At 46.7% G+C, this 14,631-nt stretch overlaps 1 protein-coding gene across 1 annotated transcript; it reads left to right on the forward strand.

The window, feature by feature from the left end:
• The first annotated feature begins 624 nt into the window (after positions 1-624).
• Positions 625-14,363, forward strand: LOC123344347 (zona pellucida sperm-binding protein 4-like). The gene is made up of 12 exons (XM_044980465.1): positions 625-870; positions 2,296-2,414; positions 3,709-3,808; positions 4,086-4,241; positions 8,842-9,029; positions 9,468-9,565; positions 10,364-10,491; positions 11,126-11,315; positions 11,400-11,547; positions 12,104-12,182; positions 13,061-13,174; positions 14,196-14,363. The coding sequence occupies exons 1-12, from the start codon at positions 663-665 to the stop codon at positions 14,342-14,344; spliced, it is 1,677 nt and encodes a 558-aa protein (XP_044836400.1). The 5' UTR covers positions 625-662; the 3' UTR covers positions 14,345-14,363.
• The last annotated feature ends 268 nt before the right edge of the window (positions 14,364-14,631 follow it).

Here is a 14,631-nt window from a genome sequence, read left to right on the forward strand (position 1 = left end):
TGCAGGAGCTCATCTGTGTGGATATATAGTTGCACGATTGGGTCCCAGGTTTCCACAGCAAATGCCTCTCATCACCCTTGTGCACATATATATGAATCCCAATAGATCATTTCTGTGACATGATTACAAAACATACAGGATACATAGAAACAGGAATATGCTGTATATATGTGCATTTAAGGATCTAGGAAACATTTGCATTATTTGCCAAGTAGCACGTTCTATTGCTCAGGCCTGCAGAAATTCTTACCTATTCTGTTATTCAAGCCTTTACCTTCCCCTAGCATTCATCTAGTTTGTTGGGCCTCTCATTTACCATTAGGCTCTCCCAGTTAAGACACTGGATAGGTTTTTCATATGCTGCCTCCTCCATTTCCATTTTGAAATCTGTTTATTTTTCTTCAGTAAATATGGCTGCATTTCAAAAAAGTCATTTCAGAACAAATAAAAGGGGCTAAATGCAGAGCAGGTGCTATCAGAATTTAAACAGGAGAGCGAGTGCAAGGTGTGAATTGATTCGGGGCTGCCCTCCTCAGGAGGGTGTAGCAGTCTCACCTGGAGTTGGAAACCCATCTTTGTTCTGTCCAGTTGCAGCTCAGTGAAGAGTATAAGAGTGCTCCCTAGGGAGCAAGTGCTTTAGGAGCTGCTGGCCAGACAGGAGGATGGGAATAATAAAACAGCTAGGGACTTCTTGGGGAAGTCTAGTTTGGTTGTTCTGTAGCTTCCTTTCTTTAGCCTGGGGGGCTCCTAGTGTCTTTAAAGATGCAGTATTAGTGTGGGACCATAGCCTACTAGACTGTGGCTGGAAGAGCTTGCAGTTAACCCTTCCTACAAACCATCCTGAGATGATTTCCCTTCTGAGTGCTCTGGGTAAGTGAATTACATAGAATGAGGCTGCCTCTTATCTGGCTAGAAGATAAATGCTGGGTGAATAAGTGTAAAATTCAGGTATCGGAGGGGAAGCCGTGTTAGTCTGGTTCTGTAGAAGCAGCAAAGAATCCTGTGGCACCTTATAGACTAACAGACGTTTTGCAGCATGAGCTTTCGTGGGTATCTTTCTTGCATCTGAAGAAGTGGGTATTCACCCACGAAAGCTCATGCTGCAAAACGTCTGTTAGTCTATAAGGTGCCACAGGATTCTTTGCTGCTTCTGTAAAATTCAGGGAGCTTTATGCTTACTTCCTCCTTTTCTGCCTTTAGTGCAGCCCATTGGGGCCCCAAGGCATCTGCCCCTTGTAGAAGAGTTTGTAACTATGCAAAGTGGGTGTGAAAATAACCAACAGGAAAGCAGGTCAGCTTCTCAGCTGATATAAATTGGTGTAATTCTGCTAAGCTCAAATGAGCTGATTTATACCAGTGGAGACTCTGGCCCATAAAGACAAAAGGGTAGCTAGCATTTTACACTTGCTGCCCTGTGACTCCAGTGGAGACCTGCTGCAAAGAGAATTCAAGCCCACAATGCACAGGTGCAAGGCCTTGGAGTATGTTGGCCTATTGCTGTTGCCTTTAAGGGGTTGTACTCTATCCCCACCTTGCAGGTGTCATGGTGACTAATATTGTTGCATCTGATGAAGTGGGTTTTTACTTGTGAAAGCTTATGCCTGAATAAATCCCTTAGTTGTTAAGGTTCCACTGGGCTCCTTGTTTTGTTTTAATACTGTTGAGGCTCTCTGCTAGAAGAGCATAAGCCAAGCTACCTACCACTTCACACTCATGTAGTGCTTCTATGCTAGCTGCTTCCACAAACCTGAACTGTACTGCACTATTTCAAAGGGTATTAGCACCATGTCAGAGATGTATGCACTGAAAAGCTGATAAGTAAAGTGACTTGCCTAAGGTAACAATTGGGGTGTGTGGAGGGGCAGTGTATCCAAGCTAGCATGAGCCTTAAGAAGCTCCAGATTCTTGCTCTGTGCTTAATCACTAAGCCCTGGCTCTCTCCAAAGGTTTCCTGTTTGATCACAAATGGGTGGAGTCTTCTATTCTTGGACTAGAACTGTAGCTATTCTATATCTTATGAGCTTGCATGGGCTAGAATGCAGAAGGGCACTAAACCCTTTCTTTACTTAGTTAGTATTGAAGAATTTGCTCTCTGTAGGGCTACTTACTGAGGCAGCCTTCTGTGAGGGGCAGTACCACTTTCTCTCTTCCATATTGTTCAAGAATTGAGTCCAACATGTATGTAAATCTGTCCTTCCTGTTTGCTCACTGAGCAGTCATGGGTAGCTCAGCTGTTGGGATATATTTGTCTCATAGGATTCTCTCTTGCCTGCTGACTCTAGCCTTCCTTCCTAGATTTGGAAGGACAGCCTCATCCTCTGTCCAACTCTACATGTGGTGTCCTCATCTCTCGGAAACAGGATGGTTCAATGATTGTCACTGCTCCCTACGCTGGGTGTTTCTTCGTCAAGAAGGTAGGGCCGCTTCCATCTGTAAGGAATAGCAAAGGGATGCACAACAGTTTCCAGGAGATCCTATCTTCTGGATATTGGGAACAGTGTTTAGTCTCTTTTGTGGGGGGTGGGGAGGAGTAAGAGTTGTGGGATGAGGAGGAAGAATGTGGCTGCAATCACTTCAACAATTCCAAATGGAGGTTTAAACCCAAAGGCAAACCTTCCCAACTAGAGAAGGGGAGAGTTTTCTCTTAATTAATCACTGTCTTCTGGTGTCTTCAAGTTAAGCTTCTCCAAGACCTACCAACTTCTTTCTCCCACTTAAGGTGCTCTCTACCATGCTATTGTTTCTTCATTGATTGCAATGATCTCTAGAGAGTGGACAAGTGTGAAGTTGCTATGACTAGAATTTTACTCCTCACTTGTAAAAGTTGGTGGTAATGTTTTTTAATAAGCTTAAAACTCTCTTCATCTGGATGAGTTTCCTTCCTATTAAGGAGTATCTATCTCAAAATACAAACAAATGCCCTGTTTCTGATTTCTGCATGTTAGCTAATGGCAACAGTCACTCTTGACTTATTTTTTACAGTATAAATGAGACTTGACTCCCACCTGAAGTCTATAGGAGGGAGCAGTGACTCTGAATTAAGCAGAGCCTGCTTGTCCTTTCCATCTGTGGAAAATTAGATGAATTCCATAATGTCTGTGGCAGGAGCCAGGTGAGAACTGGACCCAACATGTAAGGTGGCTTTCAGCTACTCCTGCAGTAGGCAAGAAGGCTCCTCTGTCTGTATATTAAAAAAAAAATTAGAAGGTTGTATACCACAACTCTGAACAGCTGTGTTGAAAGTTTGTGTGCTCCTCCATTTGGGTGCTCGGAGGGATGGTGGTGAGGGTGGAAAGACCAATACTATGTCTTATCAGCTGTTGGTTAGTGGCAATTGACGTTTAGACCATCAAAGTAATTGTCAATATGTAACTGCCATAGTGGTCATATTGTATCTGAAGTAATTGCAACTTTAGGAGCCAGCATTCAGAAGTTCTACCTGTTAGGACTCACTGAGAAATGGAACACGCTTCTGGATTGCTAAGCACTCTTGAACATGTTCATGGTTCTAGACATCCTAAGTCTGAAAGCCACTCTGCTGAGACTGGGCTTTAGTATGGCTGGCTAACAAACCATACTACTTAAATGGGTAGGCAGTTCATGATTTTTTGGGGGGGAGGAAATACCCACACTTTCTTGTTTGAGATAGGACAAGGGGTGGAAAAGCTCTAATAACCTTAGTTTGGTTTCCATCCACTCTTCCTGCAGAATGGTTATTTCCTCATGACTATCAGGATTGAAGGACTAGATGACACTGGGACAGTATCTTTCCATGAAGAAGAACTGAGATGCCCAATCCATTTGCCAGGTACAATTCTAGGTTCTGATGTCCCAGCCTGCAATTGTACAAGCTGCTCTGGGAGGGGGAGGCAAAACTATGTACCTTTAGTGTGCCAGTTCACCATGTCAGATAGTGTTGGGTGCTCTTTAGAGAGTCAAGTGGCTGCAGTGTCCCGTATCCCTAGAATACACGGGAGGTCAGACTGGTGTATAGTAAACACAGGCTGCCCCAGTGCCTAGAAGAGACACTCTCCTATATGGTTCTAAGTGGGTTGGTTTAACTTCAATGTTTCTCCTCTCTCCAGCTCTAGATGCTCCAAGTAACAGTGTGTGCACAGCTGTTCTGCGCCCAGACAGGCTGCCTTGTGCCACACCTCCTGTCTCTCAGGAAGAATGTGAGGGAAAAGGCTGCTGCTACAGCCTTGGTGACCCAGTTGCTCCATGTTACTATGGCAACACAGGTGGGTTGGAATTTAAACTGCACATCTTGGTGTGCCCAAGGGGAATCTGAGCATCATAACCAGGTGTCTAGTGTAGTTGGGAATACCACCTTCAGGGCTTGTGAGCTACCATGAGGCTGCTCCACTGGAATTTGGCTAGCACCATCTCCTTCTTTAGGGCCAGAAGGGACCATCATGATCATCTAGTCTGACTTCCTGCACTTTGCAGGGCACAGAACGCACTCACCCCCTTAACCTCTGGCTGACTTACTGAAGTCCTCAAATCTTTAAATCAACACTTCAAGTCACACAGAATCCATCATTGTTAGTTTAAACCAGCAAGTGCCTGTGCCTGTGCCTGTGCCCCCATGCTGCAGACAGTTTTTAAAACCCCTAGGATCTCTGCCAAGCTGATGCAGGGAAAATTCCTTCCTGACACCACATGGCAATTGGCTGACTGCGGGTTCTCAAACTTCATGCCCTGCAACCCACTTTTTGACAATGAAAATTACTACATGACCCAGGAGAGGGAACTGAAGCCTGAGCCCCATCACCCTGGACATGAGGTGAAGCCCTTGGCCTTTGCCCTCCTAGCAGGGGGCCTGCAACCTGAGTCCTGCCACCGGGGCTGAAGCCCTCTTGCTTCCTGCCCTGGGTGGTGGGGCTCAGGCTTCAGCTTTGGCCCTGGGCCCCAGCAAGTCTAAAGCCAGCCCTGGCGACCTAACTAAAATAAGGTTGTGACCCACTTAGTGGTTCTCAAACTGGGTCAGGACCTCAGAGTTAGACCTAGTGCATGTGAGTAGACCCACTAAACCAGTGGCTCTCAACCTGTGGCCTGTGAGCCGCTTGCAGCCCAATCTGCACAGAGTTGCAGCCCATGTGACATCCTCCTTGCCATAGTGTTGGTATTGTATGCAGCCCACAATGGTAAATGGGTTGAGAACCTCTGCACTAAACAGACACCTGGGAAAGAATTTTCTGCAGTAACTCTAAGCCCTCCAATCTAGTGTCCTACCTCAACAGCTAGAGGTGGAACATCTGCAATTGCTATTAGCAATAGATCTTAAACCATTGTAGGTAGTCCTCATACCATCCCCTCTATAAACTTATCAAGCTCAGTCTTGAAGCCAGTTAAGGTTGGGTTTTTCCTCCCACCCCTATTATTCCCCTTGGAAGGCTGTTCCAAATCTTCCCTCTTCTGAAAGCTGGAAACCTTTGCCTAATTCCATCTAAACTGGTTGATGGACAGTTTATATCCACTTAGTCTTTTGCCAACATTGACCTTAACTTGAATAACTCAACCATCTCCCCCTGCTATTTATCCCTCTGATTTCTCTAGAAATATTATTCTCCCCTCAGCCTTCATTTTGTTAGGCTAAATAAAGTTCCATAAGTCTCCTCCCATAAGGCAAGTTTTCCATTCCTCTGGTCATCCTAGAAACCGTTCTCTCTACCTGTTCCAGTCTGAATTCATCTTAAACATGGGAGACCAGAACTGCCACAGTATTCCAGATGAGGCCTCATCAGTGCCTTGTATAATGGCAATAACTTCCCCTTCTCTACTAGAAATACCTCACTGGATGCATCCTAGGATTCCATTAATTTTTTTTTCCACAGCCATATCACACTGGCAGCTCATGGTTGAGCACAGGCTGACTAATACACCTGGGGGTCTCCTCCTTTGTTGCTTCCAAGTGATAAGTCCACAGTTTATAGCAAAAATTCTTGTTAGTCCCAACTTCTGCTTTGCACTACTAAATTTAATCCTGTTTCTATTCCTCTACTATTCACTGCCCTCTAGGTTGGCTGTTCACCTTTCAGCATAACTTGTAGCTTCCCCTTTAACCAACTGCTTGCCCATCTTTTGATCCTCCATTTAAATTGGAGAAGGGGATTAATTTCACAAGTAGAACTGTTGCATGCTAAATTGGGATAGCTGTCTCAACATCCAGATCTGGTCTAATGGCTTGTGTTCAAGAACCAGAACACTAAACCCACAATGTCCCCTGAGCTCTATAGGCACCCAATGTCGCTTGGTGCCTGAGGTTTTTTCCAAAAGTAAATTCCCTAGGTGCTTCCTTCCACCTCAGGGGTTCTCAGACTCTTATACTGGTGACTCCTTTCACATAGCAAGCCTCAGTGACACCTCATACATTAAACACTTTTTAAAAAAAATATATTTAACACCATTATAAATACTGAAGGCAAAGCAGGGTTTGGGTTGGAGGCTGAGTTCATGACCCCCCCTCCCCCATGTTATAGCCTCAACCCTGTGAGGGGTCCTGACCCCCAGTTTGAGACCCTGTTCTAAGATGAGGCAGCAGTGTGCATATCCAGGTTCCAGTGGCGAGTCTCTCACCAGAACCCTAGAATGGTACACAAACCAGGGCAAGACAGGTATTTGGCCCTCTAATGTACCCATGTGGGGGCTGACCTGGTAGTGACTCACCTCTGAGTGTGCCCATCAGATCAGGCCCCATTAAAGTCTGGCTGGAGGTGGTGGTGCTGCCCACCAAGCTCTCACCCCTCTGGCTAGAGCACTCACCTGGGATATGGGAGAGCCAGGTTCAATTGCCCCTCACTAGCAGAGGTAGAAGATTTGCACAGGGGTTTCTGAATTCGGCGTGCTTTAACCTCTGAGCAGTGGGATATTCTAATGGGGGGCTCCCTCAGCCTCTCTCATTGAAGCTGTTCCACTGTGTATAAATGGAAATCCAGCCTCCCTGCAGCCTGGATTTAGTGACTCACTCCTGAGAAGTGGGCAGGGCTTAGCAAATTCACACTCCCATGGGTTAGCTTGGGCAGCTCCTTGCCTAGCATGCTGCTTGTTGTGGATTGCGTTCTTGGGTGCCTAGCTCTCCTCATATAGAGAGCTGAAGCACCTAGCTTGGCCTTGTGAATCTGTTTCTGTGATGTGGGCCTTTTTCTAGGCTTCTGAATGTTTGAGGCCATGAAATTCAGTATTGCAATTTTCAAGTCCAGTTGTGAATTCCACAACCCTAAAAGCAACCATTGTAAACTTGGTGGTTCTCAGCAAGTTTCTAAACTGATGTGGAAGAACATCCCATGTTTCAGAAAAAGAACTGATTCTGGATGAAATGCTAGGTCTCTTGTATGCAAACCCCATCAGAGGGCATAGAGCTGTCCTTCCTCCACACCTAAAGTTTCAGACCATAATCCATGCTTTGCTGACTTTCATAACTGTTGCTGCTAGTGAACTTTCCCAACTAACTTTGGAGGGCCTGTCTGAGTGGCCTAACACCTAGCAGGCATTCCTTGATAGCTTGCTGCCTTAAACTACCCCCAGAGCAGTCCTTAGACATTGTGGTGCCCTATGAAGCCCCCCTGTGGGGGAGGACAAGAGGCTCCCCAAGGTCTCCATGGAGGGGCATCCTTGAGTCTCTGCAGGGAGGATGTTCCTAAGGTCTGTGGTGGGCAGGAGCAAGCATCAGGGGGCTGGGGGAAACCACCCCCAGCACAAGCTGGCAAAGTGAAACAGGTTGGGGCTGGGTCACTCCACTTCCTGCTGCCTGGCAGGCCTGACCCCACACTCACAGGGCAGCAGGAAGTGGAGTGACGCAGCCCATTCCACTCTGCTCCCCTGGCTCCCAGACTTGGGGTGGGGGGAACCACCCCAGCACAAATAGTTCACACAGCTGGGAGCCAGCATAGTGGGCTGGGTCCAAGTTGCTCCACTTCCTACCACCTGGTGAGGGCAGGGCATGTCCAACCCCTGCTGCAGTCCCCCAGGACATAGCTCAGGGGAAGGGGTGGAGCAGGGGCAGCTTTTCTGACCAGCTCAGCTGGCCATGGGATCCAGCTGGAGCAGCATGCAGCTGGACAGGGCACCAGGAAACTTGAGGCAATTTGGTGCCACAAATTTCTTGATGCCCTGTGCAGCTGCATAGTTTGTATATGGGTAAGGACTACCTGTACTACCTCTACACAGCCAGGGTCAGGCTTATAAATGTCAGACCCTAAACTGAGTGAGACTTCCTTGTTTAAAACTCCTGGCTGGCTCCATCCCCCTCATGGGAATGATTGATCTCCTGACTAACGAAACCTTGAAGGGCTAGAAATGAGAGCTTTGGAGCTGGCTTTGGTAACTTTGGGTGGATCAGCAAAACTGTTCCTCTCCTCCCCCAAGTAAACCTGCCATCACACCACTGCACTAGGCATGCCTGTAGGTGTCACATGACTAGCAAGATGACACCAATACAAAAAATCCAAGGTGAGTGAGTTTGGTGCATATCTTCCACAGGCCTCAGTTAAAACTGGTAGCTCATTGAGGGAGGTGTACAACTGTGTAAGAGAACACAATCCCTGCTCTGAAGAGCTGTGTGGGGACCATCATATTTATTCTCCCAACACCAACTGCAGAAATAGAGGTCATTGTTGGCCAGCTTGCATCCTTTCTCATCTGAAAGGGATCAATATTTCAAGAGCAAAGACTTGCTCCCTCTATGTTTTTGGGCACCATCTGTTTTGGGAAAGCTAAGGTTGGCTCTGCCTGCTTGATGCTACAGAGAGAATCTGTTTGCAGAGAGGCTTGCTGAGGGACAAGATGGCAGCATTTGCCATATGGGGGTCTAACCAAGCCTTTCTGCTGCTTCACTTTCAGTGACAGTACAGTGTACAACTGATGGTCAGTTCTCCATAGCAGTTTCTAGAGATGTGACTTTGCCACCACTGATCCTGGACTCTATGCATCTGGTCAGTGGGCATGGCAGCAGCTGTATCCCTGTGGCCAAGAGTAATACCTTTGTCCTGTACAGATTCCCACTCTCTGCTTGTGGAACCACTTTACAGGTAAGAGGGTAGCAGGAAAGGAAGAGTCTTCCCTGAACACCATGTCTTCTCCTCTCTGGGTGGTGGTCTTTGCTGCCTCTTGTCAGGATCTGAGTGGGATAAACTAGTTCTTTAATCAAGAGCTTGTATGGCTATTTGAAATTCAATTAGAAAAGAGTGAAAAGGTGGACACCTAGGAAAGAGTGTCTATGGGTGAATGAGAAGTAGCCACTTCTGAGAATGAAAGGGAATGGCTCTGCTTTCCCTCATAACTGAGCATCTAGGGGAGCAAATCACCCCTTATCTCTGGCTCAGGTTGCTCTCACCACTAACTTGCATCTCTGCTTTAGGCAAGAGCCAAAAGGCAGAGCTGGATACTCAAGAATTCCAAGTTTGTCCCAAATGGGACAATACCCCTCAAGTCCTTGCAATGACTAATGCTAATCCCCTTCTGTACAGGGAGCTGGAGACCTGGGTGTGTATGAGAATCAGCTCGTGGCAGACAGAGATGTGAGAAGCTGGAGCACTGGGTCAGTCACCCGGGACAGCACCTTCAGGTACTTCTGCCTGTTAAGCTCTGCGGAGGCCTGTATGGGAAGGATGTTGTAGATTCTTCTGCCCCTCTGATGTACAGAGCACTGATAACCTGACAAGACTCTACCCTTCAGAACAATATTAGCAGAAATCTGCAGGTGGAGTGGATCTCAGCCTGCACGTTTAGGAAGGGACTTCCTAGCCACAACACTCCCCTCTGCAGAGGGCTACTACTAATCCCCTGGATACAGGGTTTAGAGGAACCCTGTATGGACACTGTCTTGACAATTCAGCTTAAACCCTTCCCAAGTGACCAGCTTAACAGAAGCTACTTTTGGACAGAAATAAGTCCCTAATGGAGGGAATAACAATGTAACTAGACTGGTGTAAATAATGCTTGGCATTGCATCAAACCTTTTGTGTAGAGTCCCCCTTAGGTAGACTATGGGTGGCAGGGAGGTGGGAGGAACAGGACCAACACCCTGGTGTGTGCGCAGCTGACTGGCTGCTGGGATGGGCTTGGGATGACCAAGTAGCCTGCCTTACCTGACAAGATGACTAAAACTATGGCAGGGAGGACTTACAAACCTTCCCATATCGCCTCCTGATGCATTTGATCTCACTTGTAGCTGTAACTCTTCTAACTTAGAGAAGACTCCTGAAATTGCTTGTGAACCTTTTCTTATATATGACTAGTTGATGCTCTAGTGTGAGCCTGATGATCAGGTGATTCCTTCCTGGGGCAGGGAGATGTGCAGTATGGGACTAGCTGGCTGCTAAGGGGAATAAAACACTCACTTGACTCTTCCTGTGCACACCAGGCTCCATGTCAGCTGCAGCTACTCCACTGGGGACTTCCTCCCACTCAACGTGCAAGTCTTCACCTTGCCACCACCTCCTCCAGCCACTCAGTATGGCCCCCTCACTCTGGAGCTGAGGATTGCCACAGGTAATTGTGACATCAGCCTTAGAGGCTAAAATGCTTGGGCCCACCATGCCTGGGTACTCTTTCTAGAGAACTTATTGCCAACAACCAGCTTGGGGGTGGGAAAACCAAGTTCTCAATCCCATAGGAGACAGGTGGTAACTCTATAGGGAGCTGCTGCTGTCTCAAGTCTTAAGAGTATTGAGATGGCAACACTAAGTACATGAAGCAGGGAGATGCAGGTCCAAGGTAATGTTACTACCAATTTTCCTAGGGTCTAAAGATCCAAAAACTAGCATGGTTTTGTGATCACCTGATGTCCAAGTTCTTGCAAATTCTTCTGTGAGTTGCATAGCAGATGCTTTCTCTTTACTGACTGTAAAAGGTCATCTCTTCCTCAGTTTACTGGAGTTCTTGCCCTTATGGAATATTTTTCCATAGCTAGCCACTACTGAGGCATCTAGTGTTACTTACTGTCAGACAGGATTCTGGATTAGTTTGAGCACTGGTCTGATCTGAAATAGCAATTCCTGTGCAAAGCTCCCCGTATCTGAGTGTTTATAGGGTCCACTGTGGTAACTCATGATTCTAACGAGACAGAATTCTCTGTCCTGATGCTCTCGCTCTCACTTAACAGACTAACTCTCTTGCCCTACAGACCAACAGTATAATAGATACTATGTCAACAGTGACTATCCTGTGGTGAAACTTCTGCGGGATCCAGTCTACATGGAGGTCCGAATCCTGCAGAGAACAGACCCAAGCCTAGTTTTGGTTCTGCACCAATGCTGGGCCACCCCAAGCACTAATCCCATGCAGCAGCCACAGTGGCCCATTCTGGTGGATGGGTAAGTGACTGACTTGTTCAAGAAATGTATGGGGTTGTGGAAGGCTACTAGTGGGCTCCTGTCTCACTGCAGCTTCTTTCTCAGGTGTCCATACACAGGTGACAACTACCAAACAGAGCTTATCCCTGTGGAAGCTGCTTCAGGGCTGCAATTTCCATCACATTACCAGCACTTCATCATCAGCACTTTCACCTTTGTGGATGTTGCCTCCCAGAAGGCACTCAGTGGACCGGTAAGCACCATACAGGTTGAAGTGCCTTGTTTCAGAGCCTGTGTAAGGCTTGTTGGTCTTTCTAAGAAAGACCCCCCATACTGAAGTTAAAACATGGTAGAATCATGTTTAATCTATTACCCCTCCCTGACAACACTACAGAATTAATTTAGGAAGGCTTCCTCACTGGTCTTTCAGCATTAGTCTTGGGTCCTGCACCTCCTTCCCAGCACTGCAAGGTCTACCAAGCTCTGAACCAAAATTCAAGGTGGTTGTGGTGGCTTCTGCCTATCCAGATGTCCTAATTCTCAATGAGCTGAGACTGCTAGTTTAGCAGCCAGTCTCCTTCACTCCAGACACTGAACTATTATTTGGATCCAGATACCTTGCTGTTCCAACCCCTCATGTTAAATATTTAGAACAGTCTTTACTTCCTCACCCCTTCAGTAGGTTCTGGTTTCCCAGGGGCAATTAGGGGAGACTTGGTTGCTTACTTTGCAGAGCATTAATTTATGGGTACTAGCTAAAAATTCATCCGGAGGTTTTTTTCAGTCTCCCTCTGCATCTTCTCTTGCAGGTCTACTTTCACTGCAGTGCTTCAGCCTGTGTTCCATCTGCAATGGAATCCTGTGTAGCTCGCTGCCCTGAGACACGAGGTAAGAGCTATATGTCTGACTTCAGGATAGGTCCAGAGGCACCAATGCTTGCACAACCATCTCTGAGGATGGAGGGCGTCAAAGGTCTTGTGCCTTTATTTCCCAAGGTCATTGTGGGCTGAAAATAACTTAGTTGAGCAACATGGCTTTTTAACTTCCCCTAGTGAGAGGGGAAGACTGATGTTCTGGGTCCAAGGAGAAATGCCAAGGTCACTTCCTTGGAAGGAAGGGGTATCTATGGGTACTGGGATAACTAGTTGGGGGGGGGGGGCGGGGGAGGGATAGCTCAGTGGTTTGAGCATTGGCCTGCTAAACCCAGCGTTGTGAGTTCAATCCTTGAGGGGGCCACTTAGGGATTGGGGCAAAAAATTCATCCTGCTAGTGAAGGCAGGGGACTGGACTTGATGACCCTTCAAGGTCCCTTCCAGTTCTAAGAGATTATTATTATTTTATTATAATATTGTCTCAGGGGTATAACTGATCTCCCTCCAAAGTGAGGAGCTTCAGGAGAGTTTAAGGCTAAATCTGACACAGGTCACTTAATGCCAAAAGTGTTGGCATTGCACTCTAAAAGGCTCCCTGCCCTGGAGATACTAAAACAATACACAAGAAGAGCTAGTTGGCAGTGAGAAATATTTGGAGGCTCATTCTTGGTATTGCAGTGATGGGTGTTGAGGATGACTGAGTCATGGTCTGAACAAACACAGAAAGCCATGCCCTAGATATGGGCAGCATGGAAAACCTGCATAAGGTGAGAAACAGGATGGGAGAGGCAAGGCCTGAGACCTAGAGTAGGATGGGGGTGTACAGGGTCTTACTAACAAGTGTGAAAACCACCACACTCTCTTGGATACAAACATCTCCTTGTCTCCAAACAGCAAGAAGAACTCCTGATAAGCAGGCTTCAGAAAATGCTCCAAGGAACTTGGTGACCACAGAAGGACCTGTGGACTTCCAGAACACTGAAGTAGATCAGACCTTTGGACAGAAAGGTAGTAAATGGAGGAGGTGCTGGTTGTCCCAGTTTATTCAGTGGTAATACTGGAGTGCTACAAATACCTAGAATTGGGGCATGACTTTGGGGATGAGTTGAGGCTGTCCAGATGTGTGGAAATTGTGGCACTAAAATGGTGATGCTCCTTCCCTTTGGGGACCCAATCACTAGACCTGTCATGCTTACTGCAGGCTTTTAATTGTAATGAACCTGCTAAACATCTAACTTGGAAGACAAGTGCTGTAAGGGAAAACTAGGACCTGGATTATACTGTTTAGAACTGTTTTATGACTCCTAGAGTAGAACAAAAGCCTGAGTGTCAATATGACACACCCTGATGTCTTCATGGAACAACCAGTCTAGGGTTTGGGGTTCACCAATGGAGTATTGGCCTGCTGAGTAACACAACTTTCCATTCCTTTCTGCTAATGCTCAGACTGCCTGCAATGTCATAGATTGGGGTTGGAAGAGACCTCAGGAGGTCATCTAGTCCAAGCCCCTGCTCAAAGCAGGACCAGCCCAACTAAATCACTTATACCACAGGAGAAATGGGACTATAGATGCAAGGTGGTGAGGTGCTTCACTATATGAGAGCAAGGGTTGAATCCCCTCCCTTTGTGCCATAGGGAAGGAGCTGGTGGCCTTAAATCGGAGGATCCACAAGCCTTTCCTTGGGTGGGACTAGCAAACTGGGACTCTGTCTGTTAAAACTCAGCTTTGGGGGAGTTGAGAGCAGTGCAATAACTAAGAATCTTGCAAGCTAATCTCTAAACTGTTAAGTTAGCACCCTTCTGTTTGCTAATTTACTTAGCATTAATGCCTCTTCCACCTTCTAGATTCTAGTGGCTATAGGTACAGATTAAACTAACTGCAATACTATACCCAGGCACTTCCAGTAATGGAAATAGAGCAGGAATCTAGTTACCATTTGGTGGATAAACTAACCTTTTGGTGGTGGATTATTCATAGAGATCACCTTTGCCCAAACTATTACTTGACCATCCTCTCCTCCTTTTCAGGCTCCCAATGGACTGGAGATCTCCTGTCCCAGGAATGGGAGCGAGTGACGGTGGTTGTAGCAGGAGCTGGCACTATTGCTCTGATTTTCATTGGAGTAAAGTATTGGCAAAGGCAAACACTTATTCAAAAGAATAGAACCCCTGAATAAAAGTATATGAAGGAATTATGGCTTGGATCTGGTTCTTACTGGGGGAAGAAAGAGGGTCCTTCATGTTTGGCCCTGTTGTAAGGGACACATGTAACTTCATGCAGAAGTGCTGGTCTCTTTCCACTGAATTGTGGACTCTGTACTAGTGCGCACACTTCATGGATTTGGTTAGGGTGCAGCATGCTCCACTGTCAGCACTTCCTAGCCTTAAGACCTGCATACTCAGGGGGCTTTCAAACCTACAGGGATATAGAGCAAAATAAACATGTTTCCCGCTGTGGCAGGCA

The sequence above is a fragment of the Mauremys mutica genome, chromosome 1 (assembly GCF_020497125.1).
Source record: "Mauremys mutica isolate MM-2020 ecotype Southern chromosome 1, ASM2049712v1, whole genome shotgun sequence".
In the NCBI taxonomy this organism is placed as follows: domain Eukaryota; kingdom Metazoa; phylum Chordata; order Testudines; family Geoemydidae; genus Mauremys; species Mauremys mutica.